This window comes from Drosophila erecta, unplaced genomic scaffold (assembly GCF_003286155.1).
Source record: "Drosophila erecta strain 14021-0224.00,06,07 unplaced genomic scaffold, DereRS2 tig00000021-arrow-pilon, whole genome shotgun sequence".
Lineage (NCBI taxonomy): Eukaryota > Metazoa > Arthropoda > Insecta > Diptera > Drosophilidae > Drosophila > Drosophila erecta.
In genome coordinates this window covers 8,039,766-8,066,297 of record NW_020825198.1, presented here as the reverse complement: position 1 = coordinate 8,066,297, position 26,532 = coordinate 8,039,766, and the positions used below count along the sequence as shown (strand labels likewise).

The 26,532-nt window shown below is 45.1% G+C and overlaps 8 protein-coding genes across 21 annotated transcripts in view; 4 read left to right on the top strand and 4 right to left on the bottom strand.

The window, feature by feature from the left end:
• LOC6544279 (protein alan shepard) overlaps positions 1–7,730 on the top strand; it is a 125,928-nt gene extending 118,198 nt beyond the window's left edge. For 5 of the 13 annotated variants that reach the window (XM_015157795.2, XM_026977803.1, XM_015157788.2 and 2 more), the window contains 5 exons: positions 2,243–2,384; positions 2,512–2,882; positions 3,077–3,259; positions 3,586–3,761; positions 4,663–7,730. In XM_015157795.2, coding sequence (XP_015013281.1) covers positions 2,243–2,384; positions 2,512–2,882; positions 3,077–3,259; positions 3,586–3,750 — 861 coding nt within the window. In that variant the 3' untranslated portion in view covers positions 3,751–3,761; positions 4,663–7,730. Of the gene's footprint in view, positions 1–2,242; positions 2,385–2,511; positions 2,883–3,076; positions 3,260–3,585; positions 3,762–4,455; positions 4,497–4,662 lie in introns of those variants that run through there. The other 8 variants (XM_001971940.3, XM_026977802.1, XM_026977807.1 and 5 more) reach the window with 5 other exon arrangements.
• Positions 7,731–11,442: 3,712 nt separating this feature from the next.
• Positions 11,443–13,530, bottom strand: LOC6544278 (signal recognition particle 54 kDa protein). Its single transcript, XM_001971939.3, has 2 exons — positions 12,428–13,530; positions 11,443–12,363 (listed from the first exon to the last, which is right to left on the bottom strand). Exons 1-2 carry the CDS (start codon positions 13,343–13,345, stop codon positions 11,755–11,757), a joined length of 1,527 nt encoding a protein of 508 aa, XP_001971975.1. The 5' UTR covers positions 13,346–13,530; the 3' UTR covers positions 11,443–11,754.
• A 274-nt stretch (positions 13,531–13,804) lies between these two features.
• Positions 13,805–16,318, top strand: LOC6544277 (flap endonuclease GEN). Its single transcript, XM_001971938.3, has 5 exons — positions 13,805–14,040; positions 14,108–14,414; positions 14,477–14,766; positions 14,821–14,988; positions 15,044–16,318. Exons 1-5 carry the CDS (start codon positions 13,883–13,885, stop codon positions 16,299–16,301), a joined length of 2,181 nt encoding a protein of 726 aa, XP_001971974.1. The 5' UTR covers positions 13,805–13,882; the 3' UTR covers positions 16,302–16,318.
• LOC6544276 (alanine--tRNA ligase, mitochondrial) lies at positions 16,316–20,079 on the bottom strand. The gene is made up of 10 exons (XM_001971937.3): positions 19,814–20,079; positions 19,578–19,751; positions 19,373–19,518; positions 19,115–19,318; positions 18,770–19,054; positions 17,720–18,714; positions 17,497–17,653; positions 17,153–17,438; positions 16,869–17,089; positions 16,316–16,814 (listed from the first exon to the last, which is right to left on the bottom strand). The coding sequence occupies exons 1-10, from the start codon at positions 19,979–19,981 to the stop codon at positions 16,412–16,414; spliced, it is 3,039 nt and encodes a 1,012-aa protein (XP_001971973.1). The 5' UTR covers positions 19,982–20,079; the 3' UTR covers positions 16,316–16,411.
• LOC6544048 (FIT family protein CG10671) lies at positions 20,080–22,119 on the top strand. Its single transcript, XM_026977702.1, has 3 exons — positions 20,080–20,298; positions 20,373–20,990; positions 21,055–22,119. Exons 2-3 carry the CDS (start codon positions 20,462–20,464, stop codon positions 21,792–21,794), a joined length of 1,269 nt encoding a protein of 422 aa, XP_026833503.1. The 5' UTR covers positions 20,080–20,298; positions 20,373–20,461; the 3' UTR covers positions 21,795–22,119.
• LOC6544047 (ganglioside-induced differentiation-associated protein 1) lies at positions 21,868–24,142 on the bottom strand. Of its 2 annotated transcripts, XM_015158356.2 has the most exons (5): positions 23,704–24,142; positions 22,933–23,125; positions 22,695–22,868; positions 22,176–22,634; positions 21,868–22,089 (listed from the first exon to the last, which is right to left on the bottom strand). In XM_015158356.2, the coding sequence occupies exons 1-5, from the start codon at positions 23,824–23,826 to the stop codon at positions 22,076–22,078; spliced, it is 963 nt and encodes a 320-aa protein (XP_015013842.1). In that variant the 5' UTR covers positions 23,827–24,142; the 3' UTR covers positions 21,868–22,075. The 2 variants fall into 2 exon arrangements, with proteins under 2 accessions (XP_015013842.1, XP_001971971.1); XM_001971935.3 differs by having other exon boundaries at positions 21,868–22,634.
• Positions 24,143–24,408: 266 nt separating this feature from the next.
• Positions 24,409–25,699, top strand: LOC6544046 (dehydrogenase/reductase SDR family member 4). Its single transcript, XM_001971934.3, has 3 exons — positions 24,409–24,806; positions 24,869–25,271; positions 25,342–25,699. The coding sequence occupies exons 1-3, from the start codon at positions 24,562–24,564 to the stop codon at positions 25,645–25,647; spliced, it is 954 nt and encodes a 317-aa protein (XP_001971970.1). The 5' UTR covers positions 24,409–24,561; the 3' UTR covers positions 25,648–25,699.
• LOC6544045 (charged multivesicular body protein 2b-B) lies at positions 25,641–26,530 on the bottom strand. The gene has a single exon (XM_001971933.3). It carries the CDS (start codon positions 26,372–26,374, stop codon positions 25,736–25,738), a length of 639 nt encoding a protein of 212 aa, XP_001971969.1. The 5' UTR covers positions 26,375–26,530; the 3' UTR covers positions 25,641–25,735.
• Between the last annotated feature and the right edge of the window lie 2 nt (positions 26,531–26,532).

The following is a 26,532-nucleotide window of genomic DNA, read 5'->3' as shown; positions in this document are numbered from 1 at the left end:
ATAACCGTTTGTCGTATACCAAAAACCACACATAATATCTCTATATATCCTACTATATAGACGAAAACATATTTCTAGTAAACCTCAAAACATTTTTAGATTTCAGTTCTTTTTTTCTCTTATCTTTCTTTGCATAGAGGTAGTTCAATTGATAGCGTAAAACAAATAGTATATTTTTTCCATTTCAATTGGGAATAAACGCATTTATTAATGGCATTCTTTAGTTCATACGAATGAAACTGAAAGTCATAAAATAAATAATCCTTCTCTTTGATCTTCCTTTAGCAGTTGAAATATGAACCCCAAAAAAATGACATTAAGTGAGAACAATAAAAGTTTTTTAGCGGATTTGTTTGGTAAATTAATTGCATTAAGAGTTCACAGTACAGGTATATTTAGAGTTTAGTGTAAAACATTCTCCATAAGGTATTTCAACATACATATAGAATGCAGTACATCCAATACAAACCCCGATTAATATCATTATCTAGCTAAGGCCCTATTCATCAAGGTAGACTTAGAATTTGGGTACTCTTTATATAATACTAGTTTGTTTTTTTAATTGATGCGGGTATTTTAATAAATCATGTTTTTTTTTAATTTTTTATTTGCCAATTTAGAACAAATTAACTGAAGTATTTTAAGTTGCTAGGCAGTACTTCATATATTTTTTGAAGACATATTGTAGCTTAATTCGTAAATGGGAAATTGGGCTTTAGACACTAAATTTAAGTAGATTTTAGTGAAATATGTCAGAAAATTAAGTAGATATAGTTATATTTAAACTGTATCTTTTTTGTCCCCGATTTCAGTTATAGAAAACACTGTAAACATCCCAATATTTAAGTGCCAAATCCTAAACAATAATTAGCAGCCTTTAACAGCGGCTTACGGATGCTCGAATCCGGTGTCAATTTAAATATTTTGCCATTCATCCGTGCATATTAATTTGTATACAAATCAAAAGTTTTTCATTTAAAGAGCTTAGCAACTTTGTTTACTCCCCCTCGGTAGATTTTTTCAACATTATAATCCGATGGCATTAAAGGTTCATTAAAAAAATATAGCCAACAACATAATGAAAAGTTTGCTGTATAAATAAAACACAGACCACACGTATTTGCGTAGGCATTAATGATTGTAATCTAGAATTGAACAACACTGACACATAATAGAAACAGTACAACTAGCGTATATCTCTCTTCATATCTGATATTCTATATATTTAATCTGTATATTCAACTGTATAAACTGTATACTCGTATTTTGAAGTTATAGCCAGCCAAGTATATAACCAACCTCTACTACTACTTCAACCTACTACAAAGTTTGTTGTTTGAGTACGCAAATTGCTACAAACCTGTGCCGGCCAAAAATCAAACCAAAACCAAATACAATCTAAACTCTAAGTATAACATCAAACAGATCTCATTAAATTCTAAGACATAATTGCTGAGCAGGTATTTAACTTAATTAAGCATTTGAGATGGCAAATCATGCTATATTACTATAGATAATAAATTGTAATTATTTCTAAATTATCTCTAAATCGATTAAAGCTGAGTAAAGGACAATTGGTAAAACTGAATTGCTTAATCGGAAAATGCATTGTGCAGATTTGCATATCTATGGTACCATCAGTGATTACCATCTCTTTTAAGCATTGTTGAGGGCAAGAAAAACACTTCATCTTCAAAGGGGGTAATGTTTTCATAGGTCTACTTCTTCATAAGGTATTATCCGATAAGTCTGAGGCATTACATAACATCCACACACACACACACAAACACCTTCGCAAGAGTCAGGCACACTTAACACTCACACTAACACACTGACAACAGACAAACAGTCCAAAAAGAGTTGACAACAGAAACATTTTTGGCAAGCAACTTGAATATTTACTAATGACAAAATCTCTACGTTCTTAATTTCTCTACTCCCCTCTCTCTCTCGAAATAAAAAAAAAAAATTAAACGAACACACACAATCGAAACAACTTCACAAACACAACACACACACATCAAAATGCATACGCACAACCAATAAAATACACATGCTTACGCCAATTGCTTTTGTGAATCGTTAATTTGTGTGAAACCGAAACAAACAAACCGAAATCCACCATCGAATCCAACAAACCAATTTAAATCGATTCAATTTCAACAACCCGACCGTCCACAATCAACAATCAACAACACCACACCACCCTGATCTGACCCAATTGCATACAACAACCACACAGCAACAGGAACAGGATCCCACAAATTTGTATATTGCAAATTTGCCGCCCCACTTCAAAGAAACTGATCTGGAGGCAATGCTATCGAAATACGGACAAGTTGTTTCGACCAGAATATTGCGTGATCAGCAGATGAACTCCAAGGGTGAGTACATAATGTTCCCAAACACGTTTGCCATTACTGAGCCTCTAATTTATTCAATTGGCAACCGTGTTTGTGAGTTATTTTATTTTAACGACCAAGTAATATTAATACACATTTTTCACGCTAGGCGTTGGCTTTGCCCGCATGGAGAGTCGCGAGAAGTGCGAGCAAATCATTCAGATGTTCAATGGTAACACAATACCGGGTGCCAAAGATCCCCTGCTGGTTAAGTTTGCCGATGGCGGACCGAAAAAGAAGAATCTCTTCAAGACGCCCGATCCGAATGCGCGTGCGTGGCGCGACGTCTCCGCGGAGGGGATTCCCGTGGCCTACGACCCCACAATGCAGCAGAATGGAGTCAGCGTGAACGTGGGCACGCCCATCGGAGTGCCCTACTCCCGCTTCAGCGCCCCCCAGGTGGGTGGCTATCCAGTGGCCGGCTCCCAGTGGATACCCGGTTACATGATGACCCAACCGATCACTCAGGTAGATGATCAGGTGAGTAGTGGATAGACTTCCATTATGGGTATATGACACTGGGCTGAAATCCATGACTAAAAGCTATCGATTCTGGAATCATTTATTTACCACTTACTTTGGTCGATCTATAATGCTTATTGCAGTTTTCAACTCGTGCTTTAGTCCAGTGTCATGTGGGATTAATTAGAGCTTTCAAAATGTATGTCAATTAGACTTCTTATTCTCCACAGTACATGCAGATGGCAGCTGCCCCTCAGCTGGGAGTGACCTCATACAAACCGGAGGCGGTTAACCAGGTGCAGCCCCGTGGCATCTCGATGATGGTTAGCGGCGATACGGGCGTGCCATATGGAACGATGATGCCTCAGTTGGCCACCCTGCAGATTGGCAACTCTGTAAGCCACCGATCTCTGATCTCCTCCTCCCGAAACTCGCGACTCTTTCAATCAAGTTTCCTTGCCTAGAGGCAGATATACACATGGCTGTAGTGAAATACACATGTGCATATCTGCATAAATCCTTGTGGATTGAAGAGAAAGAAAAATAGTCCGTAATCCATACGATCTTCTCAGTGTGGGCTGTGTATATATTACATATATTAAACGTTGAGACCTAATTTGTACTTTTTCTACTCCTTTCTTTTACTCCAATTAATTTTCTCTTACTTTGAATTGCAATTTCTTTCGAATTATTATTTTTTTTTTTTCGGTTTATTTTATAGAACTTTTCTCCATCGTTACAGTATATTAGTCCAACTTATCCATATTATGCACCACCACCAACTATTATACCAACAATGCCAATGACAGATTCCGAACAGGCTAGCACAGCTGCATCACCCGACGAGGCATACACACAGTATCCACATCAAGCCGCTCCCAAATAGGTCTTCGCGAGGTGAGTGAAGTCTTCTCAGCCACTGTCTTCTCTCTGTTCCTGTCTCTGTCACAGTCCTACAGGATTAACATCTCTGTTTGCTGCTCGATCTCTGACCACTTTTCCTACAAACTGAAAAACTTACATCGAATTTTGTTTACTTGAACCTTATTGCTCATGTTTCAGTTAGTAAAATAATGGTTTCTATAATTATTTGTTCCCAAATTCGTATTAAGATAAAATGATAAGTAAAACAAGGTTCAAGTCTAAAATTATTCTCTTAATCGCTGTAGCTGCGTTCACCAACACTGCATTGCATGCGAGCTTTTCGCTTTTAGAGCTCTCGTACCTTCAAGTATTCGAGCCCCTTTACCCCCATACCAAAAATCATCTAACTCACCCAATTTCATTTGCATTCACTGAGCTATACCTTAAACCCTTGAGGCTTCATCGTTTCTTTCAACACTTAAACACGCTTACCAACACTGCACCTTCTTCAAACAACACAACACACACTTGACACACTGACAATCATCGGCTTCATGTGTTTTGTGTGCTCTGCTTGTTGTTGCTTGCCTGTTTGCTTCAAATCTGTTCATTACCGATACTTTTTAAACACTTCACTCAATGCTAAACAAATATATTCTATTTATTTTCTTACCAAATTTCTGCGGCTTCGTTTTGATACAACAACATGGCTCTCTTTCTTATATAGTATAGTTACTAAACAGTTTAATCACTGGTAACCCATACTAGGTAAATATCATTTACTTCTCATTCAGCTCATGTGCATGTAACCCTGCTTAAACTTATTTCTGTGCTTTAACAGAAATGGAAAATATTCCCTTTACCCTCACCCAATTCCCTAAAGTGAACTATTTCTTATATTCACGTGTACTTATAAAGGCTTTTAATATTTTAGCTATAATATATTAGTACCCCATTTGAGTACTATATAAATTGGACGAGAGTGAGAGCAAGCCTGGTGGAAGCGGAAAAGCCAAGGAGGGAGGAGAATCAACATCAAAAGCAGAGGATCGGATAAAGGAGTCTACAACAACCACCACATGAACAACAACTAGAAGAGGAAACTGCTGAAGCAACAACATCGGCGGAAAAATGAAAAACACAGCATGCAGAATCTAGAGAAAAGCCATCGCAAAAAGCCGGGAAAATCCCAGAGAGCAGCAGCAGAGAAATAATGTATAAATAAGGAGGTTGGATGTGAGGATGAAGTTTAGGGGGTACACGAATGCGAAAAGAAAAGCCGGTCTCCGAAGAGACGAGCGCATAAGACGCGAGAAAAAAGTGAAGAAAAGCAAAGACTAAACTTAAATAATAGAGAATAGTTATACACTAAATAAACAACCAGAGAAGCAAAAGCAGTGCGGCAACCATTGCCAAAAGAAACAGCGGAAAACGAGAGAAGAGCAGTCGAAAATATTTACAAAAAGAGAACTGCAGGATGCGAACAGAAAGCAAAGTCAAAGGAAATTCACTTGGGGGTCGTAAGAACTTGAGGAAATCTGCTGAGAGAAAAAAAAACTATCGCAGATTAGAGTTAAGTTAATTTTGTTAAGCGCAAGAGGAAAAACAATTGCATGGGGGAAACCGATGGGAAGAGCGATGTAAAAATAGAAGAGAAAATGAAAAGAAACTATTTTGCTAATTTTGAGCTAGCAAAACCTAAGCAGACAGAAATTTGTGAAGTGAAAGATGGAAAAAACCGAAACCGAAACAGAAACAAAAATAAATGTGTGTGCAATGTATGTTAAAAAACCCGTAAGGAAAAACAGAGCAAATAAAAACGAAACAAACTCCATTTCGATGATGATATAAACAAAGCATAAATCTTAAGTCAAACTGCAGCGGCAACAAAGAAACACCCAGAAGAACGAAGAAAGCGCAACGGCGCGCAGAAGAAAGCAAAACTTTTTTACCTTAGAGGCAACGTTTTCTTTGTTGTGGCCTGCTAAAGAAGATTTTTACGATGAAACTCAGACTCTACCTATGTTTTGTTCTGTTTGTCTAATTTGTAATATTTATTTTGTATTTTTGTTGAATCGTGTTGAACAGCACAAAGAACGGAAGAACAGAGGAATGCGTAGATAGCCACAAAGAGAAAGGAGATCTTTGGTTTGTTTTCTCCTTTTGTTGGTTTCTTGAACCAAACATGCAAATTGTATAAAGCAAAGATCCGAAGAAAAGAAATGAAGAAAACAAAAAACAAACCTTAAAAAGAAATGTCTATTTCCCCCCATTTGACATTCGTTTTGTGCTATCCAAGCAGTCAGAAAGAAGTGAAAACAAAAAACATTAAAGCAAAACAAATGAGAAGAAAAAGCCTTTGAAACGGGCAAAAATCTAGTATTAAGTCTTAGCAAAACAAAAGTAAGAAAATTGCAGTAAGCAACCAGATTAGTAGTTCTAGAGATCTAAATGAAAGCAGAAGATGGATGAATAAGCATAAGCTTACAAAGACCGAGAGGAAAAGGGGAATCTTGTACTAGTTTTTAGCATATTTTTTGTGCTCATCAGTCGATTTAATGAATGAATTTTTTGTAGCTGTCTACAGTTTTTTACGTTAACTGTTTTTTAGACATGTTAATGAGGAAGGTAAAAACCAACAAAAACAACATAGATATAGTATATTTTTTCTGCATATGACAAGTTGTTGAGGCAGGAGAAGAATGATGTTTGATTAGCATGGAAACCAAGAGGCAAACACTTTTTAAAAGGGAATAGCGAAACAAACCGAGTCAACACACAAAAGTAGCAAAACACAGAAAGCAGAAAATAAAATTTGAAACTGTAGAATTGTAGTTTAGCTTTGTGAAGGCTGGAGAAGAATGTACGATTTTTTGAAGGATCAGCTAGGATCGAAATGAACAGCAACAACAGCAGCAGCAACAACTGGCACAGGCAGTAGCAGAAATGTATAACAAAAACCAAGAAAATTAATGTTAAATTAAAAAAAAATAAAAAATAAAAACAAAAATGATGAAGTAAGATAGAAGAGAAACTACGTTTAGTGAACTTAGTTAATAAGCGCAGATTTCTTTAGTCTCGTAAGCGTCTCTTAAGTAGAGTTGAACATGAAGTTGAGTACGGGGTATAGAATTGAAATTTAAACTTTTTCAAAGCCTAGCATATTTATTTTTCCGACACACACACACACACACTGACACACCAACACCAAGCATTGTATTTGTGATTTTTTCGAATGTTAATTGATTAACGAAACACGATGAGCAAAATAAGCGAAACAAGGGAAACATCAAGTGGGCGATGTGGGTGGGAGAAAGTGTGGCGCAGTGAGAACTTTTTGAGAATCTCCGTTTGAGCAAGGACACCCTCTCACCACAAACAACATTCCTGAGCAAAGTCTTTGATTTGATTTTGATATATAAAAATTTGTATGTGTTGAAACGATTTGATTTTCGAGTTTAGAGCTGTCGAGTCGCCTAACTGAACTATCTACATATATATATAAAATATCTATATATATGTATATATATATAGACATATATAAAAACGTAAGAAACACAACGCCAAAAGTCTTCCTAAGCCTAAAACCAAAACAACAACATAATGCAAATGTTTTTTTTTTCTTATTACGATTATTTGCTTTAGACTGACTACGAACTGAAACTGTAACAATAACAACAAATGCAGGATTGTAAACCCAACAAAAAACAAAAGTAAAGAAAATGTAACACATACACCTAGAATCACCTCCTGAAATTAATGCAGGCATCGAAAAGATATCTATTTTGCCAAGACATTCCAAAAGCGAAATTGTTTAAAGAGAAATTCGTGCAAGATGCCTGCATTTGTTGTCCTATGAAAGAAGAATCACAAATACAAGAACCACTCATTGGGAGGATATTTTTGAAAGATTTTCAATCCTGTTTTCCTCGAAACAACTACAAACACACGCCCACGCACACACATACACCTCCACCCTCCCCCACAAAATAAAAAAAAAAACAACAACAACTCACACACAAAGTGCAATTTTCTTTCTGTAGTTTTGATTGATTTTACTTTGTTAGCAGGAAAAGCAACTTAAGCAAATTGAGAAAGCATTAAAGTCTAAGTTATTTATAAATCGACGAAGGAAACGAGATGAGCTGGGGCCGTGTCTTATCGCCCCCTCCCTAGGAAAGTGAAAATGAAATTTATGTTTTAGTGAACGGGAATGAAATCGAGTCGAAGAAGCAGGAGAAGAAACCTAGTATATAAGATCAAAGCCTAGCGCGTAAGTTTAGAAAATCTAAGTACAGTGTTGACAAGCAAAGAAGAACGCAGATGGGGAAACGAGTAGCGTAGAACGAGAAAAGAAATGTAGCAAGAAAGACGGAGTCGAGTAGGACATATGATTTCTAGTTGGTAGCGAAAGGAGAACGATTAGTTGGTTAGTTGGAGTGCAACACACGTAGAAAAGTTGTAGTTTTTGTGTAGTTAGAGCGACAGTGTTGAAGAATGCCGCGTCGCACAGTTTGAGGTTAGGTTTAATTTCTGAAAATAAACGTAAGGATGAGATGCAAGGATAAAAGCAAGGACGTTGGCGAGGGTAAACAATAGAAATCAACCGACGAGGAGTGTTCTAATCTAAAGCTATACTGACTTTTTGTGTGTGTATTTAAATCTACTTTGACAAGAAACCAAACTGGGAACTCGTTTGTTTTGCGTCTGTATTTTGTTTTAATTTAACGCGTTTTACTTTAGTTTTTTAACTAATTTTAAGTAGTTAATTTATTATTTGTCTTAAAATCGACGAGACCCCAATCAAAATTGAAGATTGCTTGGGTATCTCGCCCCTGATTGATAACCTCTCGCAAGAGAAGCGAATCGATTAAATTTGATGCAAGTGTTGAAGTAATTTTTAAAATTCAAACAAAAAAATGTCTAGTGCGTAAAATTGAAAACTAAAAACAACAAAAATTTCAATAAAAACTAAAAAAAAAATAAATCAATTTGGTTTTAAGTGCGTTTTCTTCGTTTAGTTTTGCGTTTTCATTCAATGTGATTTCTTAGTAGTAAAATGTTTGCTATATAAATTACCAGTACGCTTTTTCACCCCACACCAAATAGTTACCAATAACGAATTCCTAAATTAATTCCTAATTGTTCCCCGTTTTATTAAATTAGATTGTGTTCTGAACAGGAGGCAAACTTAGTCGCCTTAGTCGTTGTTTAGGGGCGGGCAGAGCAGAACGTGAGTGTCGAGCTGGAGAAATAAATGAACATTTTTTAATTAAGCCAATTTAAGGAAATGATGAATATATATTTTTTTGAAACTTTTTTGACGAAACCATGAATATAAACAAAACAAACAAAAAACCAAAAACAAAATGCAAAATGCAAAATGAAAAGTGGAAAACACATAAAGGCGAGTGGGAGCGCGGAGCCAGAGGAATGAACGCTAGCAAATCGATGGGAATATGGGGCATGGTGTTATGAAAACAAGCTCATTATATTTAAAAAATAAATAAGACAGTTTCGGAATGGAGAATAAATGGAGGGAATATAGTAGGAGAGTAAGGGGCAAGGGAAGAGAACACGACGACAAATGCGTAAACTAACTTTAAGTAAGCGTAAAATGCAAGCAGCTAATTAAACTTAGAAACAGAAATACTTAAATGAGAGTAATGTACATTTCGCTTGTTGCTATTTTTAAGTTTTAAATCAAAGTCTTTTAAAGAACTTTATTCATTTTCTTATTAACAATGATAAACAAAAAAAATCCCAAAAACCACAAAAAAAAAATCAAGCAAAGCAAATGCGCAAACTGGTAAATTTAAATCAGATGAAAAACCAAACTAAATCTCTCTTTGTAATCCTCCAGAAAAGAATTAAAAAGCCGAAGAAAAGATCGATCGAAAGCATGAGGAATCCTTTTCAACTCTCTGTGTATTTTTTAAAGTATTATTTTTTGCATCAATGTGACGCTTCTAAGCATTTTTATATGGCAAAAGAATTGTATTCAAATCTCTAGTAAAAGCTAAAAAGAAGAGCACGAAAAAACCAAAACTCGAAAACCAAAAAAATGACAAGAAAAGTGTGAAAAAGCGCAATCTTTGCTACAACTTTCAAATTTATACGCGTACTTTTTGTGCCCTCAACTTTAATGCAAAAGATCATTCATGAAGGATAACTGAATTGGAGATCGAGAGATACAAGTTTAAAACCCCCAAAAATAAAAACGAAGAAAAAGTTTGAAAATGAGAAATTAGTTTAAGCAAAACATTTTGCAGCTTTTGTGCTTATTTCGCTTAAGACTAGTTGAACAACCAAAACAAAAAAAAACAGAAAGTAAATGACGAAAAAAAATTAAATCTAATTGTAAGTAAACAAGAAATGAGAATAGATCTGTGTAGAAGCGAACCGGAAGCGGAAGAATCAAGCAAGAAGCTAAGCGAGGGCAGGCTGAGAAATTCCTGGCCCGACTTGATAGCTACAGAAAGCTTAAAAACCGAACATAGCAAAAGATTTAACTGTGGACGTTGAGTTGAAGAGTTGAAGAACACACAAAAGTAAAACACGAGGAAAACGTAACGTCTCTTTGGTAAGAAAAAGGAAAAAACCTAAAGAGCAAATGCTGTCATCCAAAAACCAAAAAAACACAAAAAAAAAAATGAAACTGAACTTTTTCTGAATCAATAAAAGACAAATTGATTTTCTGTAAGAAAACAAAAACTAAAATGCATTTTTCATTTCACGGGCTGGACATTTTGCTTGTTGAATCCTTTAATAACATTTTCCCAGCAAATCTCACTCTGGGGTTGGAAATCTAAGGAAATATCCTTGTGCAGAATGGTTATCCTGTCTAAGCCTTTCTGCTCGTAAAATGTTTTTGACTGTATGTGCGTATCCTTCCATCCCACCCACCCATAAATAAAGGCCTTTTGTTGGGGCCGCAAGAAATATGAAAGGACCCCCGGCACACATACAAGCTCCTAGCGAGAATGTGGGCCTATGTGTGCGTGGGAAGCCGCCAGGATGAGGCCGAAAACTGTGACAGCGGTTCGTCCTGCTGATTTTTCTGCTATCCTGTTCGTTTGACTTGTTTGATGGTTTTATGAGTGTCAAAACCTGACAGCTTAATAGACATTTTTATGGCAGGCAATCGCCATTTCATTGTTATTGCAAAAAGCGGAGTGGGCGGATTATGGAGTTTTCGCCCGTAAGGCAGACAGAAAGTGACACCCCCAAAATCCCAGACGAGCGGCAACTTCCGGGACTGAATCGAGGGATGCTTCCAGCCCCACCAGAAAAGTTGAACCACCAAAAGCCACACGTGGAAAAAAGTGAGTACATTACTAAAATAAAGAAATGAAATATCATTTCAAAATATTTTCAAACGATTCTGCTATGGTTTTTGACACAAAATGGTTCAGCTCAAATTAAACAAGACTTCTGTCCCACTTTTTTCTGAGTGTACACACACACTAGCCATACGTTTGAGTGTGTGTGCACCCTCCCCCGAAAGCAGCATTAACATTTGCCCGACGGCTTGTTTGTTTATTTTGGTTTTCTTGCTGCGTTGGCGTCCTTTCGAGTTTTCTGGGCACCTGTTCGCAACTTGTTTTTTGTTTTAGTTGTATGTGTTAGGTCAACGGGTGACTGATAAGGTCATGGACTTTGAAGAGCAGTGCACGAGATGAATCCCAAGAAACACAATCAATTTAAAGCAAAGTTCATGTATTATTTATTTATTGTTTATATCTAGTTCAATTGCCTTACCGGTATTCTGATAGGCATGCGAATTCCATTAGTTCGTGTACAGAAAACTGTTTAAACTATAAAAACTGACACTGTGGCTGCCAAGCCGTACAAAAACCGAATTGTTAACTGTTTTCACATCTATATAGGCTATATACGCTATATTCGCTTCCACATTGCATATCAATTTTTGTGGTCTTGGACAAATGGAAACAAATGGCTAACAAATTACGAACTACGCGAAAACAAAATCATATAAAAATCGTTAAATTTACACGCCACCCGTTCACTTGCCGCCAAAGCCGCTCATCAGGTTCCCCAGGCCACCCAAACCGCCCGCCGCTCCCTGCTGTAATTGCCTCATCATATTCTGGATTCCACCAACGCCGCCCATCTGTTGCAGCATCCGGGGATCGATCATCTTGGCTATCTGCTGGTTCAGCTTGGCCATCTGTGTGGGATTCACATTCTTGGTCATGTCGCCCTGCTTGAAGAGTCCCTTGACGCCGCCCATCTTCTTTACAACCGCCGAAAATTTCGTATAGTGAGCAATCAGTTCCTTGACCTCGCGCTCCATGACGCCAGCGCCCTGGGCCACACGAACGCAGCGGTTCGTCTGCTTGCTGAAGAGTTTCGCTCCGTCGCGATTATCCAGTTCGTTGTCCGACATACTGTCCATCATCGTCATCATGCGCTTGACGCGCGCCATCGACTCCTGTTCGCCTCCCTTTGTCATAAAGTCCTGCGAGAAGCCGGGTATCATGTTCATGAACTGAGAGAAGGGGCCCATCTTCATGATGTTCTGGAACTGCTCGTACATGTCGCGGATGGTGAAATGGCCGTGCTTGATCTTTTCTAACAGCTCCTCGTTTCCGTCCAGCTTCAGCTCGTTTACCTGTGCAAAAAGATAATATACTCAGTACGTGCTTTGAATTCTATCGCATTGTGGGATGTCACACCTTATCTATCAGTCCCTCGATGTCACCCATTCCGAGCAGTTTGCTCACAAAGGGTTTCGTCTTGAAGGGCTCCAGATCGTCGATGTGCTCGCCCGTGCCGATGAAGATGATGGGCGACTGTGTGGCTGCCACTGCGGACAGAGCACCGCCTCCCTTGGCGTGGCCATCCAACTTGGTAATGATCACCGAACCGATGTCCACCTTGTCTTTGAAGGCCTTCGCCTGAGCCTCGCAAGCCTGTCCGATGGTGGCGTCCATCACGAAGATGATGTTGTCGGGACTGACTGCATTGGACACTGCCAACATCTCCTCGAACAGCGATTCCTCCTGCTTGTGCCGACCCGAGGTATCTACGATGATCATCTCGAAACCCTCGCGTTTGAACATATCCACACCCTCCTGGGCAATGACCACGGGATCGATTTCCGTGTAGCTGCCATAGAATGGAATGCGTGCCTTGGTGGCGTTCTGCTTCACCTGATCGTAGGCACCAGCACGGAAGGTATCCGCGCACACGAGACATGACTTCCAGTTGCGCTTCTGGTAGTGATACGCCAGCTTGGTACAGGTGGTGGTCTTACCGGAGCCCTGGAGACCCACAAACATGACCACATTGGCCTTGCCCTTGATGGGCTGGTAGGGTTTCACGCCGGGATCGACCAGCTTAACTAGCTCCTTGAACACCGCCGACTGGATCATACGCCTCTTGTTCAGGCCACCGGCCATCTCATCGAAATCGATGACGGCACGAACATTCTCGCGCAACTGCTTCACCAGCCGGATATTAACATCAGCCTCCAGGAGTGCCGCGCAGATCTCCTTGAGCATGGAATTCAGAGCCTCCTCATTGATTACGGTCGCCTTGCTGAGCGAGTGCAGCGCCGTGGTTATCTTGCGACCCAAATCCGCGAGAACCATCTTGCCGGTGGTGGTTGTGTACGGGCGACTGGCAGCTTCTGAATTTTGTCGGGCCTACGCGCACAGGGGCAGCTTAAATTCAATATTTTTTATTTGGACTTTCTTTTGGCTGACACGACACGTCGATGTGGAAGAGGAAGAGGCTGCTGACCATTGGCCATTCGCAGCGGTCGCGTGTGCATCTGTCAAAACAAAGCCATCTATCGGTTATCGAAGATGGTTCGCAGTGACTGGCGGAAGTCGCAGTGCTGCCAAATCTCGATAATGTAGCTAGAGGGGAAGCCAGAAATAGATAAAAAGTAAGTGTTGGTTTATAAACGAATCAGATGATAATTACCTATACATTATTTCAAATTGAAACTAACTGAAAATAGAATCATTCATGAACATCTTCAATTTTTTGAACTGTTTTGTATTTGACTGCGTTTGAAAATAGCCACAACTGGCTAAGAAGTAACTGATTTGGCAACTCTGAAGAAGAAGAATTGTTCAAATTTGTTGCGAATTTCGCGCGGGGTTTTTATTTAGTTCATTTAAATGGGCGTCAAGGAATTATGGGGAGTTTTGACGCCCCATTGTGAACGTAAGCCTATTAATGAGCTGCGCGGAAAGAAAGTGGCCATTGACCTGGCCGGCTGGGTGTGCGAATCCCTCAATGTTGTGGACTACTTTGTGCATCCCAGGCATCATTTAAAGTGGGCTTAAGGAATACCTAATAAATTATAAAGCTTGTAATTAATATTATTTACGATTCACAACCAGGAACCTCTTCTTTCGCACTTGCTATTTGATTTGGGAGCAAGTTACTCCGGTTTTCGTCTTGGAGGGAGTTGCTCCGAAACTCAAAAGTCAGGTGATAGCCAAAAGGAATGAGCTGCAGTTTCGAGGCGTAAAGCCCAAGAATTCGCCTGAGTGCTCCCAGAGTCAGGCGCCCAAAGGCGACAAAGGACGCAGCCGGTTCAACCATGTCCTCAAACAGTGCGAAACGCTGCTCCTCTCCATGGGCATCCAGTGCGTCCAAGGTCCTGGCGAGGCGGAGGCCTACTGCGCCTTTCTCAACAAGCATGGCGTACGTATACAAGTATCCTCACAAGAATTCTGCACAAAATCAGATTAAAACCCCATCCAAAGTTAGTGGATGGTGTCATTAGCCAGGATTCGGATTGCTTTGCCTACGGAGCCATACGTGTCTATCGCAACTTCTCCGTTTCCACCCAAGGAGCCCAGGCAGCCGCCGGCGGAGCTGTGGACATCTATGACATGCGAGAGATCACATCGCGGATGGACTTTGGCCAACAGAAGATCATTGTAATGGCCTTGCTCTGCGGCTGTGATTATTGCCCAGATGGCATTGGAGGCATCGGAAAGGATGGCGTCCTAAAGCTCTTTAACAAGTACAAGGAGGCTGAGATCTTGGCTAGGTTGTAACTGGGAAATACAATTGTTAATAGATTAATAGCTTAATAGTCCTGCAGAATGAGAAGCTGGCGCGGTGAAACCGATAAATACAATGCTCTGGAGATCCGAGTGGACGACAAATCCATCTGCAGCAATTGTGGACACATTGGCAAGACCCAGAGCCACACAAAAAGTGGCTGCAGTGTCTGTCGCACTCACAGAGGTTGCGATGAAAGTCTCTGGAAGTGAGTTGTTTCGGCAAACTAATGTTAGCATATGTTTATTAAGCTCTTTCCCCAGAGAACAACGATTATCAATTAAAGCCGAGTTGACTTTGCGTCGGAAAGCCTTACTATCGCCGGACTTTCCCAACGAAGAGATCATTGCCGAGTTCCTCAGCGAACCTGACACCATTCCCAATCTTAATCTCAACTGGCGGCAGCCGAATCTGGTCAAATTCATCAAACAAGTTGGACACCTCTTGCAGTGGCCAGAAATATACTGCTTCCAAAAATTCTTTCCCATACTCACGCGCTGGCAGGTCCAGCAATCGAAGCAAGAGAAGGTACTTATCCAGCCAGTCGAGATTATCAAAAAGCGAACTGTGAAAGGAGTGCCCAGCCTGGAATTGCGTTGGCACGATCCCAGCGGCATCTTAAAGGGTCTTATTCCGGACAAACAGATTGCGGAGTACGAAGCGGAGCATCCCAAGGGAATCGAGGAACTTTACTGCACCATTGAGCCATTGGACATGCTGCAGGCAGCGTATCCCGATTTAGTAGCAGTCTTCTTGAAGTCCAAGGAGAAGCCCGCCAAGAAAACCGCGCGAAAGAAGAAAACTGCTCCTGAAGAGCAGGACAAGGAAAACGAACCGAGTTCGAAACCAAAACGGGTGGTCAGAAAGAAGAAGGCTCAGCTTGAAGGGAACCAGCCATTACTCCAACAATTCCTAAGGCCCAAGAAGGAATGTACTCCTGTCAAGGCTACCGCTCCACAACGCCAGCACTGCTCCACTCCCATTACCAAGTTCCTGCCCTCCGATCTAGAGAGCGACTGCGATGCTGAAGAGTTCGACATGTCGGACATAGTCAAGGGCATCATATCGAATCCGAATGCCAAGCCAGCACTGAGCAAACACGATGGCCACCAGCTTCATTACGAGCCCATGGCTGAGGATTTGAGTTTACGTCTGGCGCAGATGAGTCTGGAAATTGCGGACGAAGCGCCCAAAGTGGAAACAAAAAGAGACCTCTCCCAAGCCGATCAACTACCGCAGAGTAAACGCTTCTCGCTGGACGACAGCTTTGATCGGTTGGTCAAGGGAGATCTGCAGAAGCTGGCCAGGACGCCAGTGGAACGATTCAAGATGAAGCATCGTATCAGCGAGCAGATTCCAACGCCAGTAAAGCCCTTGGCCAACATAAGTTACTTCTTCAATCAAAGCAGCGATAACGCGGATGTCTTCGAAGAGTTGATGAACTCGAGCCTGGGGCTCGATCAAGATCAAGAGGATAATGCCGAAGAGGAGGATGAGGACCTGGTGGTGATTAGTGATTAAACATTCTGAAACTACTTAAAACTCCGCCGTTTATTATCACTCCTCACATGGGAAATTATTCAAAGGGCAAGCTTAGCTAGCACATTTTGGAGGGTAATCCCAACTAATACCTATAGATAAAGCTTGGCGTATGCATGTGCCTTGGACATTGCCTGCTCCAACTGTTCCTCGAACAGATTGCTGACCCGCCGACCCTTCATGTTGCACACGGCCTGCGGATTCTGACCCTTGGGCGCGGCTATCTGTCCATTAAATGTGTCAGCAAAGGACTGCAGCCAAGCGGAAGCGTTGAATTTCTCCGTGATACGGTGTACTGGTACACAACAGCGCGCCTTGACCACGCTATCACACACGCTGATAACAAGGACGGGCCGATCCTGGCACAGCTTGGTGGCTCGCTGCAAGGGAATCTCCTCCACGAGAGCGGAGCTGGTGATGTAGTGCAGAATGAAGGGGTGCGTATCCAGGGGCTTCTCCTGCAGCAGCGTGCGCATCTCCACATCCACAAATTCTCTGCAAATACGGAGTTCAGAAGTTGAGTATTCAACTATGGTACGTTCAACTTACTTGAGGGTTGTGCGCGAGGATTCTTTGATCCGCTTCAGCATCTCGGTGATGCGTTCCAGCGTGTCCATCTTAAAGGCGTAGGGCAGCTTAATGTCCGTGTGCAACATGTTGTGCCGAATGGTCTGCAGTTCCGCCTCCGTAGCGTTTGTGAGTTTATCGGTTCGGAACTGCTTCTCGAGGAGATCAACGCGGTGTCGCAGCAGGGCAGCCGTTTTCAGCACCTATTTAAGGGATGAAGGGAGAGAATCAGGTCACTGGTCATAGTCGTAGATGTGTGCACCTACATTTTCAGCCGCCTGGCCAGCCACGGCGGTAAATGCGAATCTCGCCCGATTAGTCTGCTTCAGATTCACGATGCAGAAGCTGGAGAGCTCGCTGGTGTTGGTTGCATGAGTTCCGCAGCACAGTTCCTTGGAGCTGAGCTGCAGTTCAGGACTCTCCACGTTGACTAGACGCAATCCCTGCTCCGGATAAACCTCGCCGGGCACCATGGTGATGTCATTCTGCTGCAGAACTTCAGCTGCACTCAGCACCTGCACTTGAACCGGCGTAGCAGAGCAGATAACGCGACTATTGTAAAGGATTGTCAGTTGAATTCATGAAAATGTCTTATGGCAGGACGACCCACTTGATCAGATCCTCGATGAGCTGCACGTCGCTCTTTTGTATGCGCTTGCCCAGCAGTCCCAACTCCAGTTTGCACTGGCCGCTGGTCACAGAACTGGAGACCTGGTAGGTGACCTTCTTGAAGAGCGAGCGGATGGCGGCGTTTAGCAGATGGGTGGCTAGAATCACAAGGAATATTTGTAATCGAATTGTGCAGTCGAAGAACTTCAACCTATCCAACCCACCTGTGTGGTGGCACGTGTTGAGCTGCCTCTGCTGCGCATCCACCTGCAGCTCCACCTCATCTCCAATGGCAAGCTGAAAGGCATCTGTGGGACTGGATAACTTGCAGACGTGAACCACACAGTCGTTGAGATATTTCACACTGATTACATCTAGCAAATGAGGATGCGCTGGCTGTTGGTGACTCCGCACAAGGATCTTTCCGCCGTCCGATTGTTGACCTCCGGACTCGTAGTAGAAACTGCTGGCAGCAGTCACAATGGAAATGAAGTCGGTGGTGGGTTGCTGTATGCGACTGCCTTGGGTGCGTGACACTTCCGCATCGTTGAGGAGCATTCCCACAACTCGAGTCTTTAGTGGAGGTATCTGGTATGAGTTGCTCTCCTTGTCGAAGGAGTAGGCGTACTTGTGGCTGTTGTCGGTGGGCGCCAGCCGCTTTGTTAGCATCGCTTGGGCTTCAGCGATACGCTGCTCATTGGCCAGATCGCAGAGCGATCCTCCAGGAATCTCCCTTTGACTGCTCTTGGCCTTGATCTTGGCCAGACTAACCTCTGCCCTGTAACGCTCTAAATCACAGCTCATGTTCTCCAATTCAGCCAGCTTAAGGAAGCTCTCCTCGGTGAGGCCATAGGTATCAGTCAGCTTGTAAAGGAATTCGCCTGGTATGGTGTTATTGGGAAACTTGCCGCGCTGCACCTGGAACTCTCGATAGGCGGGCACGAATCCCGGGCACTCCATCAGATCGATATCATCCAGATTGGGAAACTCCATTAGCACCTCCGCAAACGCTTTGGAAGAGCTCTCTCTAAGGTTCTTGTATACCTCCTGCTCGTGGCTGATCAAGTCGATAACAGCCTGCTGCTTAGCCGCCATCTCCGGATAGGCTTCGCCAAGGGTCTCCACCACAACGGGAACTAGCTGGGTCAGCAATTTGTCATGGCCAAACACGTGCTCCGAGATGTTGAGAGCTTTGCGCAGCACGCGTCGCAGTTTCTGGCTGAAATAGAAGTTGGATTACATAAGCCAAAAAGTGAGTATGAGCACAAGCTTACTTCTGATCTGGAAGCATTCCGTCGGCCAAGCAGGCGGTCACCATGCGAGCATGATCGGCTAGTATCCTGTAGCTGGTGTCCAGCAGTGCTGCACTTCCAGCATCCGGAAAGCTGCCACTGTAAGCCGGAGTCTTTGCCGCCTGCTGGATGCCATCAAATAGCGGGGTAAACAAGTCCGTATCGTAGTTGGAGGACTTGTTCTGAAGCACGGCCGTTAAACGCTCAAATCCCATGCCGGTGTCCACATGATGAGCGGGCAATCGGGAGATGGACCCATCGGCGTGCCTATAAATGCATAAAGAGCCTTAGGCTAGCAATACATTGCGTTCAAAGGCGAATCCCCACCGATTGTACTGTATGAAGACAAGATTCCACAGCTCTGTGAGATCGCAGCGACCTGCATTCACCAACTTGGCTCGTTGCTCCACGCTGCCCAAATCCGGGCGATGATCTATGTGGATTTCGGTGCAGGGACCACAGGGCCCTGTGGCGCCCATTTCCCAGAAGTTGTCTGCGCAGCCGAAGGGCAGAATTCGCGAGGCGGGGAAACTGCAAAGAAGGCGTACTTAGGAAACCGACTTTCAGTTATGTAACCAGTCTTACCCCAAGCTCCTCCAGATCTCAAAGCACTCCAGATCCGCCGGAATGCCCAGCACCTTGTCGCCAGCAAAGTAGGTGACGTACAGACGACCGGGATCAATGTTGTAGGGACCGCGGAGCAGCTCCAGGGCCATGGCACATGCCTCCCGCTGGAAAGCCCAAGGGCTCGTGATGAAATAGTGAGGGAGGGTAGGATGTACGAACCCACCTTGAAGTAATCCCCAAAGGACCAGTTGCCCAGCATCTCGAAGAAGGTGTGATGATAGCCATCCGTGCCCACCACGGAGAGATCATTGTGCTTACCCCCAACGCGGACGCACTTCTGGGTGTTGGCAACCCGCTTGTGGGGCGCTGCTGCTGTGCCCAGGAACACCGACTTGAACTGCAGCGAAGGCCATCGTTTAAGCTGGCGAACAAAGGCGTTTAATGGGCCTGTTACCTCACCTGATTCATGCCCGCGTTAACGAAGGCGACGGTGGGATCGCAAAAGGGCACCACTGGGCTGGAGCGCACGAACTTGTGGCCATGGTTGACGGTGAAGTGATCCAGAAAGGTCTTCCGAATCTCGCGTGCTGTCAGCACGCGCTGCAGCTGCTTGGCCGAGTTGTACATGCCGCGGTTCAATTAAAACCGCACCGGCAATTAAAAATGCTCGATATAAATCTGTGGCCGAACAGCTGATCGGCGTGCCATTCGCCACGCACCCCATGCTTTACAAAAATTCCAATCAGAGCTGCCATTCACGGCGCAGCGCGCGCACCAGCTGCAGCTGTTCTATTTTTTACAGGCGCAACACGTACATTTGGGCCAAAATCAAAATTACCAAATTGCCACTGAAACTAAAGCAGAGGGTGCGCTAAGTTCGCGGAAAAACCAAGCAAATTAGGCAGCTCATCTGATGTAACTGCGTTGGCAGTGTTTCAACTCAGGTAAGCGCGTGTGGCAACCGTTGAACTTTGACACGTACTATTCCTCCGCTTTCACTTTCGCTTTTCACTCGCAGTATAACCAAAAAAAAAGAAAAAAAAAAACGGCAGCAAACAACGCAGTTTCCAGCAGGGCACACTTTGGACCCGAGCAACAGCTCCAGCGATGGCCACGAAGAGACGACCGCTGCGACCAAATTTGGGCGGCACTGCGGGCAGTCCCACCTCCGGTTCCAACATGAACTTCAGGCCAGGAGGACCGGACATCACCAGGTCCGAGGCGCGCGGAACGAGACCCACGGCCGCACCCACCAGTATACGCGAGATCCTGGTGATGGGCGTCATCCATCTGTGCAAGAAGACTATATTCTTCAATACGGACCTGAAAGTGGCCTTGTATCTGGGCAGTCTGTTCGTGATCTCCGTAATTGGGGACTTTGTGCCCTTCCCAAAGACCTACTTCGCCAGATCGGACAACCTGTTCAACCAGTACTTTGTGAAGGTCGGCTGGGGCTGGACGCTGCTCTTCGTGGTGCCTTTTCTGGTGCTCTCGGCCTACACGATCACCTGTGGTGACCACAAACGGATGTTGCGCCACCATTTCCCGCGCATCGTCATCGCCACCTTCTTCTGGTTCTTCTGGACCAAGATGTTTAACGTCGTGGAGAACTCCTATGGACGCTGCACCACAAAAGGTGCGTATACATTCACATCACAATGTGTAATGGAATTAATATCAACTGGTGTATGTGTGGCCAGGCTATGCGAGCAAATCCAGCTGTCTGAAGGCGGGTCATCTGTGGAAGGGCTTCGACATATCCGGGCACGCCTTTATACTGATCCACTCCAGCCTGGTGCTGATCGAGGAGGCGCGTCCCATCATCCGCTGGGAGACCATCAAGGAGCACATCCGCAACGAGCGACACAATCGCAGCACAGCCGAGAACTCCGGCACGAATCCCCTGAGGACGCTGAACGAGGAGCAAATGCGCAGCCTGCAGTTCTTGTACAAACGCCTGACGCCCATCATCCGCACCCTGTTCATCGGCATGGCGGCCCTGCAGCTGCTGTGGGACATCATGTTGGTGGGCACCATGCTATACTACCACCGCATGATCGAGAAGGTGATTAGCGGCATTATTGCCATACTCACCTGGTACTTCACCTACCGCTTCTGGTATCCCACGCCCGGTCTGCTGCCGGAGGCGCCCGGCAGTGGTAGCTTCAGTTACCAACGCGAGATACCCACCTTCCCCTTCAAGCGTCCCTCGCATTTATCAGCGGGTGCCGCCGCCACAAGCGCGGGATCCAGTAGCTCGAGGACCAACCTGAATGGCAAGGCGGCAACGACGGGCGTGCCGAGGGATCAGCAGATGCCTACGTTCATGGGAATGCCGCTGTTCACCAGTCCAAAGGCGGCCAGTGCGGCCGCCAGTTTGCTGATCTCCGAGCAGCAGAAACGTGAGAGGGATCGCGAGCAGCAAACGCTGGAGAGCTGAGCCCTGGCCCCGCCACCAGATAGCTCCAGCCGCAACAGTTGCAGCAGCCATCAAGCATAGAAGGAATTGATAGTTAGGTGACGGATTGGAATTTATACCAAATTTTGTATATTCAGCAACGATGATATGAAACGAAACGATGATATTACTAAGCAAGCAGCCGAGGCTGGCACTGGATCGCGTTCTGCTCCTCATCCTCCTCCACCGCCGACTCTTACCATGACAACACCCCAGCATCCTTCATCAGCAGTGCGTAGCTTTAAGCGTTCTTATGTTCGTGTTTATATGTGCCCAACTTTAACAGTAAAAGGATTTGTTAACAAAGTCTGCTGTCCCGCTGCTCCGCTCACTTGTGCGCGAAGGCGGCGAACATGGCCATACCCAGGAAGCCGGCACCCGCTCCCAGCTTATAGTTGCCCGGCGTTCGCGTCCACATTTCGCGCAGGATGGCAAAGTTGCTCGGCTGCAGGCGGTGGAAGGACTCGCGCTGTCGGAAGCGCAGGAAGTAGGCCTCCACCTGCGGCAGCTTCCCGAAGGCCCACAGCTGATTCTCGAATCCCAGCTGATACAGTCGATGCAGCAGCAGTCCCAGCGAAATATCCGCCACGCTCAGCTCGTCGCCGGTCAGCCACTCGCTGCGCGGCGCCTGGGCGGACAGCTCCTGCTCCGCGTAGAGCAGAAAGTGCCGCACGGCGTCCAGGACCCTCTGGAAATCCTCGCGGGAAGAGGCCAGCTTGTGGCGGCGCAGCTGAATGTCCAGCTTGTGCTGCAGTGCTGCTTTGTTGGTCGCCTGATCGTCCACCGAGTGGCGCAGCAGCTCCAGCACCTTTTCATTGTTCTCTGCGGGGAGCAAGAGTGCCGGGCTTAGTGGAGATTTCGCATCGAAGGGGCGTAACTTACTCAGGCAGGACTGGCGCACGGGTCCAATGAAGGGCGCCTTGGGCACCAGCTTCAGATCGTCGTGTATGAAGGAACCCAAGCTGAGTGTTCCCACCGGAAGGCGGGCCATTGCCTGCTCGAAGAGCAGCATCTGGTCGAACGCCTTGGTGTTGTGCGGTGGCTTCAGCGCTCGATCTGCACGATCAAGACTCAGGATTAGCTCAGGATAGTTACTGTGGGTTAATTAGCTGGGAATTACCGCCGCGGAATTTGCTCTCCACGTAGTTGATGATGTGCGTCGAACTGGGAATGACGAGGGCGCCGTCCTGGAGCACTGGCACGTCGCCCTTGGGATTGAGGTTTAGGAACCAGTTGGAGTACTGCTCGCCATTGCACAGGTCCACCACATAGGGAAAGAAGTCGATCTTCTTCTCGTAGAAAACCATGAGAACCTGCGATGATAGGCGGATTCAGTTTTACTGACTCTCGAGCACATATACTAGGTGATTCAGATTAGCTTCGTTTGTTTCAAGCATCTGGCAGCAGGAACTAACAATAATTAATAATTATTTCGGTTCAGCTATTATATGGCTTTCTGTTCGAGTAGATCGCTACACACATAGGTTTGTTTAGTTTCGCAGTGGCAGCATTTTTGTTTTTCCACTCAACCCGCTTCATTAGCACCTGCAGCAGCCAGGTAAACAGCGCTTAGTACGCTCCTATGCTGTCATAGCTGTCCAGAATGGAAAGCTAGATAGCTCGAGCAGCTCTACTGGAGAATCTACTACCTTTCCGACTCGCCACCGGCCAGGTCATGCTCCATTGCATCCGAGTGGCCGAGAGATTTAATGAAGATCGTGGGTGGAGCAGCTACCACGCGGGGCAGCCCATCATTACATCGAAAACAAAAAAAAAGTAACTAAAACGATGATTTCATTTGGCAATGATTCGTTTTGTAATTTCGCGGCTTCAGCTGCTGGGATCTGTTGGGCAAATAGTTTTTCGAAGATCACATGATGGGGCTACTAACTTTTTGCGCATGGAAGTTGTACGGATGAAAGAAGAGCACTGGCTTGTTGGCCGGCAGATCGGGAGCCTTGAAGTCCTGCAGGCTGGGCGGCAGGGCTTCGATTTCCTTGGCCTGCTCACTCATCTTCCCACGTCTCACTTGGTAACACTTAAGCTTAATGTGTCTTTAGTTAGCCGATTAGTTCTACCAGCATGGACGCCCTTTGCCGTATCACATGCGCCGTCGACGGTTGCGACAACTAACTAAGCCGTAAGCGCGTGCCGGATTGACTTGGAAAACCGGAGACACCACTTGCGTGCTGCTTCCGCCGACGACTGCGTCTGTAGTGAAGTCAGATCGTATGGATCGCTCCGATCGCCTATTAATTTGCACTTTCGGCTCGTATGTGTACGTTTTCGGATCCGAAAACAGTCCATTATGTCAAGCGATTCTCCCACTTTTTGCGGTTTGTTTGTCATCAGTATTTATCTTTGTTTATATTATTACGAAACGGAGCGTTTATCTTGCTGTGGGAAGATTTTCTTTTCAAGAACTCTTATCTGGCAGTGACTGAGTGACCTTAAATGGTATATTACAATATGTTGCCTCGAACTAAGTGATATTTTTAGCCGTATTATTGGTTATTGTGCACGTTAATCTGTATTTTATTACTAAGCCACTGCACAGACAGCTTTAATACATTTTCAAATTTGGCGCCACTGGCATAAAAGCTTTTACCTTCACTGTGAATGGCAAGCCGCTGGCAAGAAGAAGAGTTAGTAAACAGTTTGGAGATTCGCGCATATAAAGTTAAAAATAGGGAAAATCAATTATTAGCTAACGAATCTCGCGATCCTTTTCAAGAATCCCTTTCCCAAAATGTTACATCTAAGCAAAAAACTGGTGATCCGGGCGTCCAAGATCCGTCTGAGTGCTGGCGCTGTGAGTGGAAGTGGGCAAAGTTCAAGTCTCGATCAAAACAGCAACAATTACAGCCCAAAACTAGTTGGCCCTAATCTTAATCAATGCCACAAACGCTTGTCCAGCACTAGTCAAAGTTCGACGGCCGGCACGATGAAGCGTTTGGCAGGGAAAGTAGCCGTGGTCACCGCCTCCACAGATGGGTAAGTCGATCAATTGAAGCTGGAGAGGATTTCCCCATATAATTCTTGTTAATTGCCTGCAGCATTGGTTTCGCTATTGCCAAACGGCTGGCCGAAGATGGCGCCGCAGTGGTAATCAGCAGTCGCAAGCAAAAAAATGTGGACTCTGCTCTGGCGGAGCTGCGAAAACTGAACTTGAATGTCCATGGATTGAAGTGTCATGTCAGCGAACCCGAGGATCGCAAACAGCTCTTCGCGGAGACGATCAGCAAGTTTGGCAAGCTGAACATTCTGATCAGCAATGCCGCCACCAATCCAGCGGTGGGCGGAGTCCTCGAGTGCGACGAAAAGGTGTGGGACAAGATCTTCGATGTGAACGTTAAGAGTTCCTACCTCCTGGCCAAGGAAGCACTCCCTCTCCTGCGCCAGCAAAAGAACTCCAGCATCGTTTTCGTCTCCTCCATTGCTGGGTATGATGCCTTTGAGGTTAGTCGCCTTATCAGTTACCTTGTGGTTCAGTTGTTCCATGCTTATCTCTGCTATCTTAATCCCATAGCTACTGGGGGCCTACTCCGTCAGCAAGACCGCTCTGATTGGCTTGACCAAGGCGGCCGCCAAGGACCTGGCGCCCGAGGGCATTCGCGTCAACTGCCTGGCCCCGGGAGTCATCAGGACCAAGTTCTCCAAGGCACTCTATGAGAATGAGTCGGCAAATGAAGCGGCTTTGAGCAAAATACCCATGGGTCGTCTGGGCACCAGCGAGGAGATGGCGGGCGTGGTCTCCTTTTTGGTCTCCGAGGATGCGGGCTACATTACCGGAGAGTCCATTGTGGCCGGCGGTGGAATGACAGCTCGTTTGTAAGCGGTGTACATAAATATATTTCCTTACGGGCTATGGATAACAGCGGTTTTCACAGTAGTTACAATATAAGATAGAAAACAGTACAGAACTAAGAGGAGCGCAGCTTGGCCAGCTGATCGGCAATGTCCTTCTCGGTGCGCTTACCACTCGTCTCAAAGTCTGAGGATCCCGTGGCCGGGATGCTGGACATCTTGCCAGAGATCTCGATGCCAATCTCGTCGAGCACCTTGCTGACCACGGCATTGGACTCCTCCTCGTCGCCGGACTCGTTCAGCATGTCGTCCAGTGTGTCGTTTATCATCTCGTCGGTCATCTCCATCTTCATGTTGGCCGCCTGGAACTGGCGAACTGTTTCCCCGATGGCCTCTGGTCGCATCACCTTGTTCATTTCGCCCATCGTCTTGGCCGTGGTGCCCATGGCTTCGCTCAGAGCGATATTGGCGCCCATGTTCTTGTTCTGGTAGCCAATGGACTGGATCTTTCCCGCTGCTGCGTAGGTGCGTGACTTCTGCTTCCTGATCTCCACCAGCTGCTTGGCCAGGATGCGGCAGGCATCGTTGTTTCCAGCGGCAGCATTTCGTCGGATCTCCAGCTCCAGCTTGCGTTCCTCCTCCTCCATTTTCCTCCGCTCCCGTTCGATGTCCCTGGTGGCCTTGCGGAGCGATCGGTCGTTCTCACGCTGCTGCTCCTTCACGGTGGGCTTCTTTCCGAAAATATTGTTGAACATTTTGGGATTTTGTGCGAGCTTAAACCTAGTTTCCCGACTTCTGGCGCTGCTGTGATGGCTTTTCCTGATGATTCACTCGGTGATTGTATTGGCGCTATGGGAGTAAATACGAAACCGCAAACAGCTGCTTTGCACGCGCTTCGGGGTGAATAACTGCT

What these genes read in the sequence shown, in the direction of transcription:
- LOC6544278 (XM_001971939.3), bottom strand. Translation starts at nt 13,345, where the DNA reads ATGGTTCTCGCGGATTTGGGTCGCAAGATAACCACGGCGCTGCACTCG. An exon ending in TCGAGGGACTGATAGATAAG is followed by an intron (nt 12,364 to 12,427) that starts GTGTGACATCCC and finishes CTTTTTGCACAG; the next exon opens with GTAAACGAGCTGAAGCTGGA.
- LOC6544277 (XM_001971938.3), top strand. Translation starts at nt 13,883, where the DNA reads ATGGGCGTCAAGGAATTATGGGGAGTTTTGACGCCCCATTGTGAACGT. An exon ending in CATCCCAGGCATCATTTAAA is followed by an intron (nt 14,041 to 14,107) that starts GTGGGCTTAAGG and finishes ATTCACAACCAG; the next exon opens with GAACCTCTTCTTTCGCACTT. An exon ending in TGCGATGAAAGTCTCTGGAA is followed by an intron (nt 14,989 to 15,043) that starts GTGAGTTGTTTC and finishes CTCTTTCCCCAG; the next exon opens with AGAACAACGATTATCAATTA.
- LOC6544276 (XM_001971937.3), bottom strand. Translation starts at nt 19,981, where the DNA reads ATGTACAACTCGGCCAAGCAGCTGCAGCGCGTGCTGACAGCACGCGAG. An exon ending in TTAACGCGGGCATGAATCAG is followed by an intron (nt 19,752 to 19,813) that starts GTGAGGTAACAG and finishes CCTTCGCTGCAG; the next exon opens with TTCAAGTCGGTGTTCCTGGG. An exon ending in TCCTCGCGCACAACCCTCAA is followed by an intron (nt 16,815 to 16,868) that starts GTAAGTTGAACG and finishes CCGTATTTGCAG; the next exon opens with AGAATTTGTGGATGTGGAGA.
- LOC6544048 (XM_026977702.1), top strand. Translation starts at nt 20,462, where the DNA reads ATGGCCACGAAGAGACGACCGCTGCGACCAAATTTGGGCGGCACTGCG. An exon ending in TGGACGCTGCACCACAAAAG is followed by an intron (nt 20,991 to 21,054) that starts GTGCGTATACAT and finishes ATGTGTGGCCAG; the next exon opens with GCTATGCGAGCAAATCCAGC.
- LOC6544047 (XM_001971935.3), bottom strand. Translation starts at nt 23,826, where the DNA reads ATGAGTGAGCAGGCCAAGGAAATCGAAGCCCTGCCGCCCAGCCTGCAG. An exon ending in GGAGAGCAAATTCCGCGGCG is followed by an intron (nt 22,869 to 22,932) that starts GTAATTCCCAGC and finishes TTGATCGTGCAG; the next exon opens with ATCGAGCGCTGAAGCCACCG. An exon ending in CGTGCGCCAGTCCTGCCTGA is followed by an intron (nt 22,635 to 22,694) that starts GTAAGTTACGCC and finishes TGCTCCCCGCAG; the next exon opens with AGAACAATGAAAAGGTGCTG.
- LOC6544046 (XM_001971934.3), top strand. Translation starts at nt 24,562, where the DNA reads ATGTTACATCTAAGCAAAAAACTGGTGATCCGGGCGTCCAAGATCCGT. An exon ending in GTCACCGCCTCCACAGATGG is followed by an intron (nt 24,807 to 24,868) that starts GTAAGTCGATCA and finishes AATTGCCTGCAG; the next exon opens with CATTGGTTTCGCTATTGCCA. An exon ending in CTGGGTATGATGCCTTTGAG is followed by an intron (nt 25,272 to 25,341) that starts GTTAGTCGCCTT and finishes TTAATCCCATAG; the next exon opens with CTACTGGGGGCCTACTCCGT.
- LOC6544045 (XM_001971933.3), bottom strand. Translation starts at nt 26,374, where the DNA reads ATGTTCAACAATATTTTCGGAAAGAAGCCCACCGTGAAGGAGCAGCAG.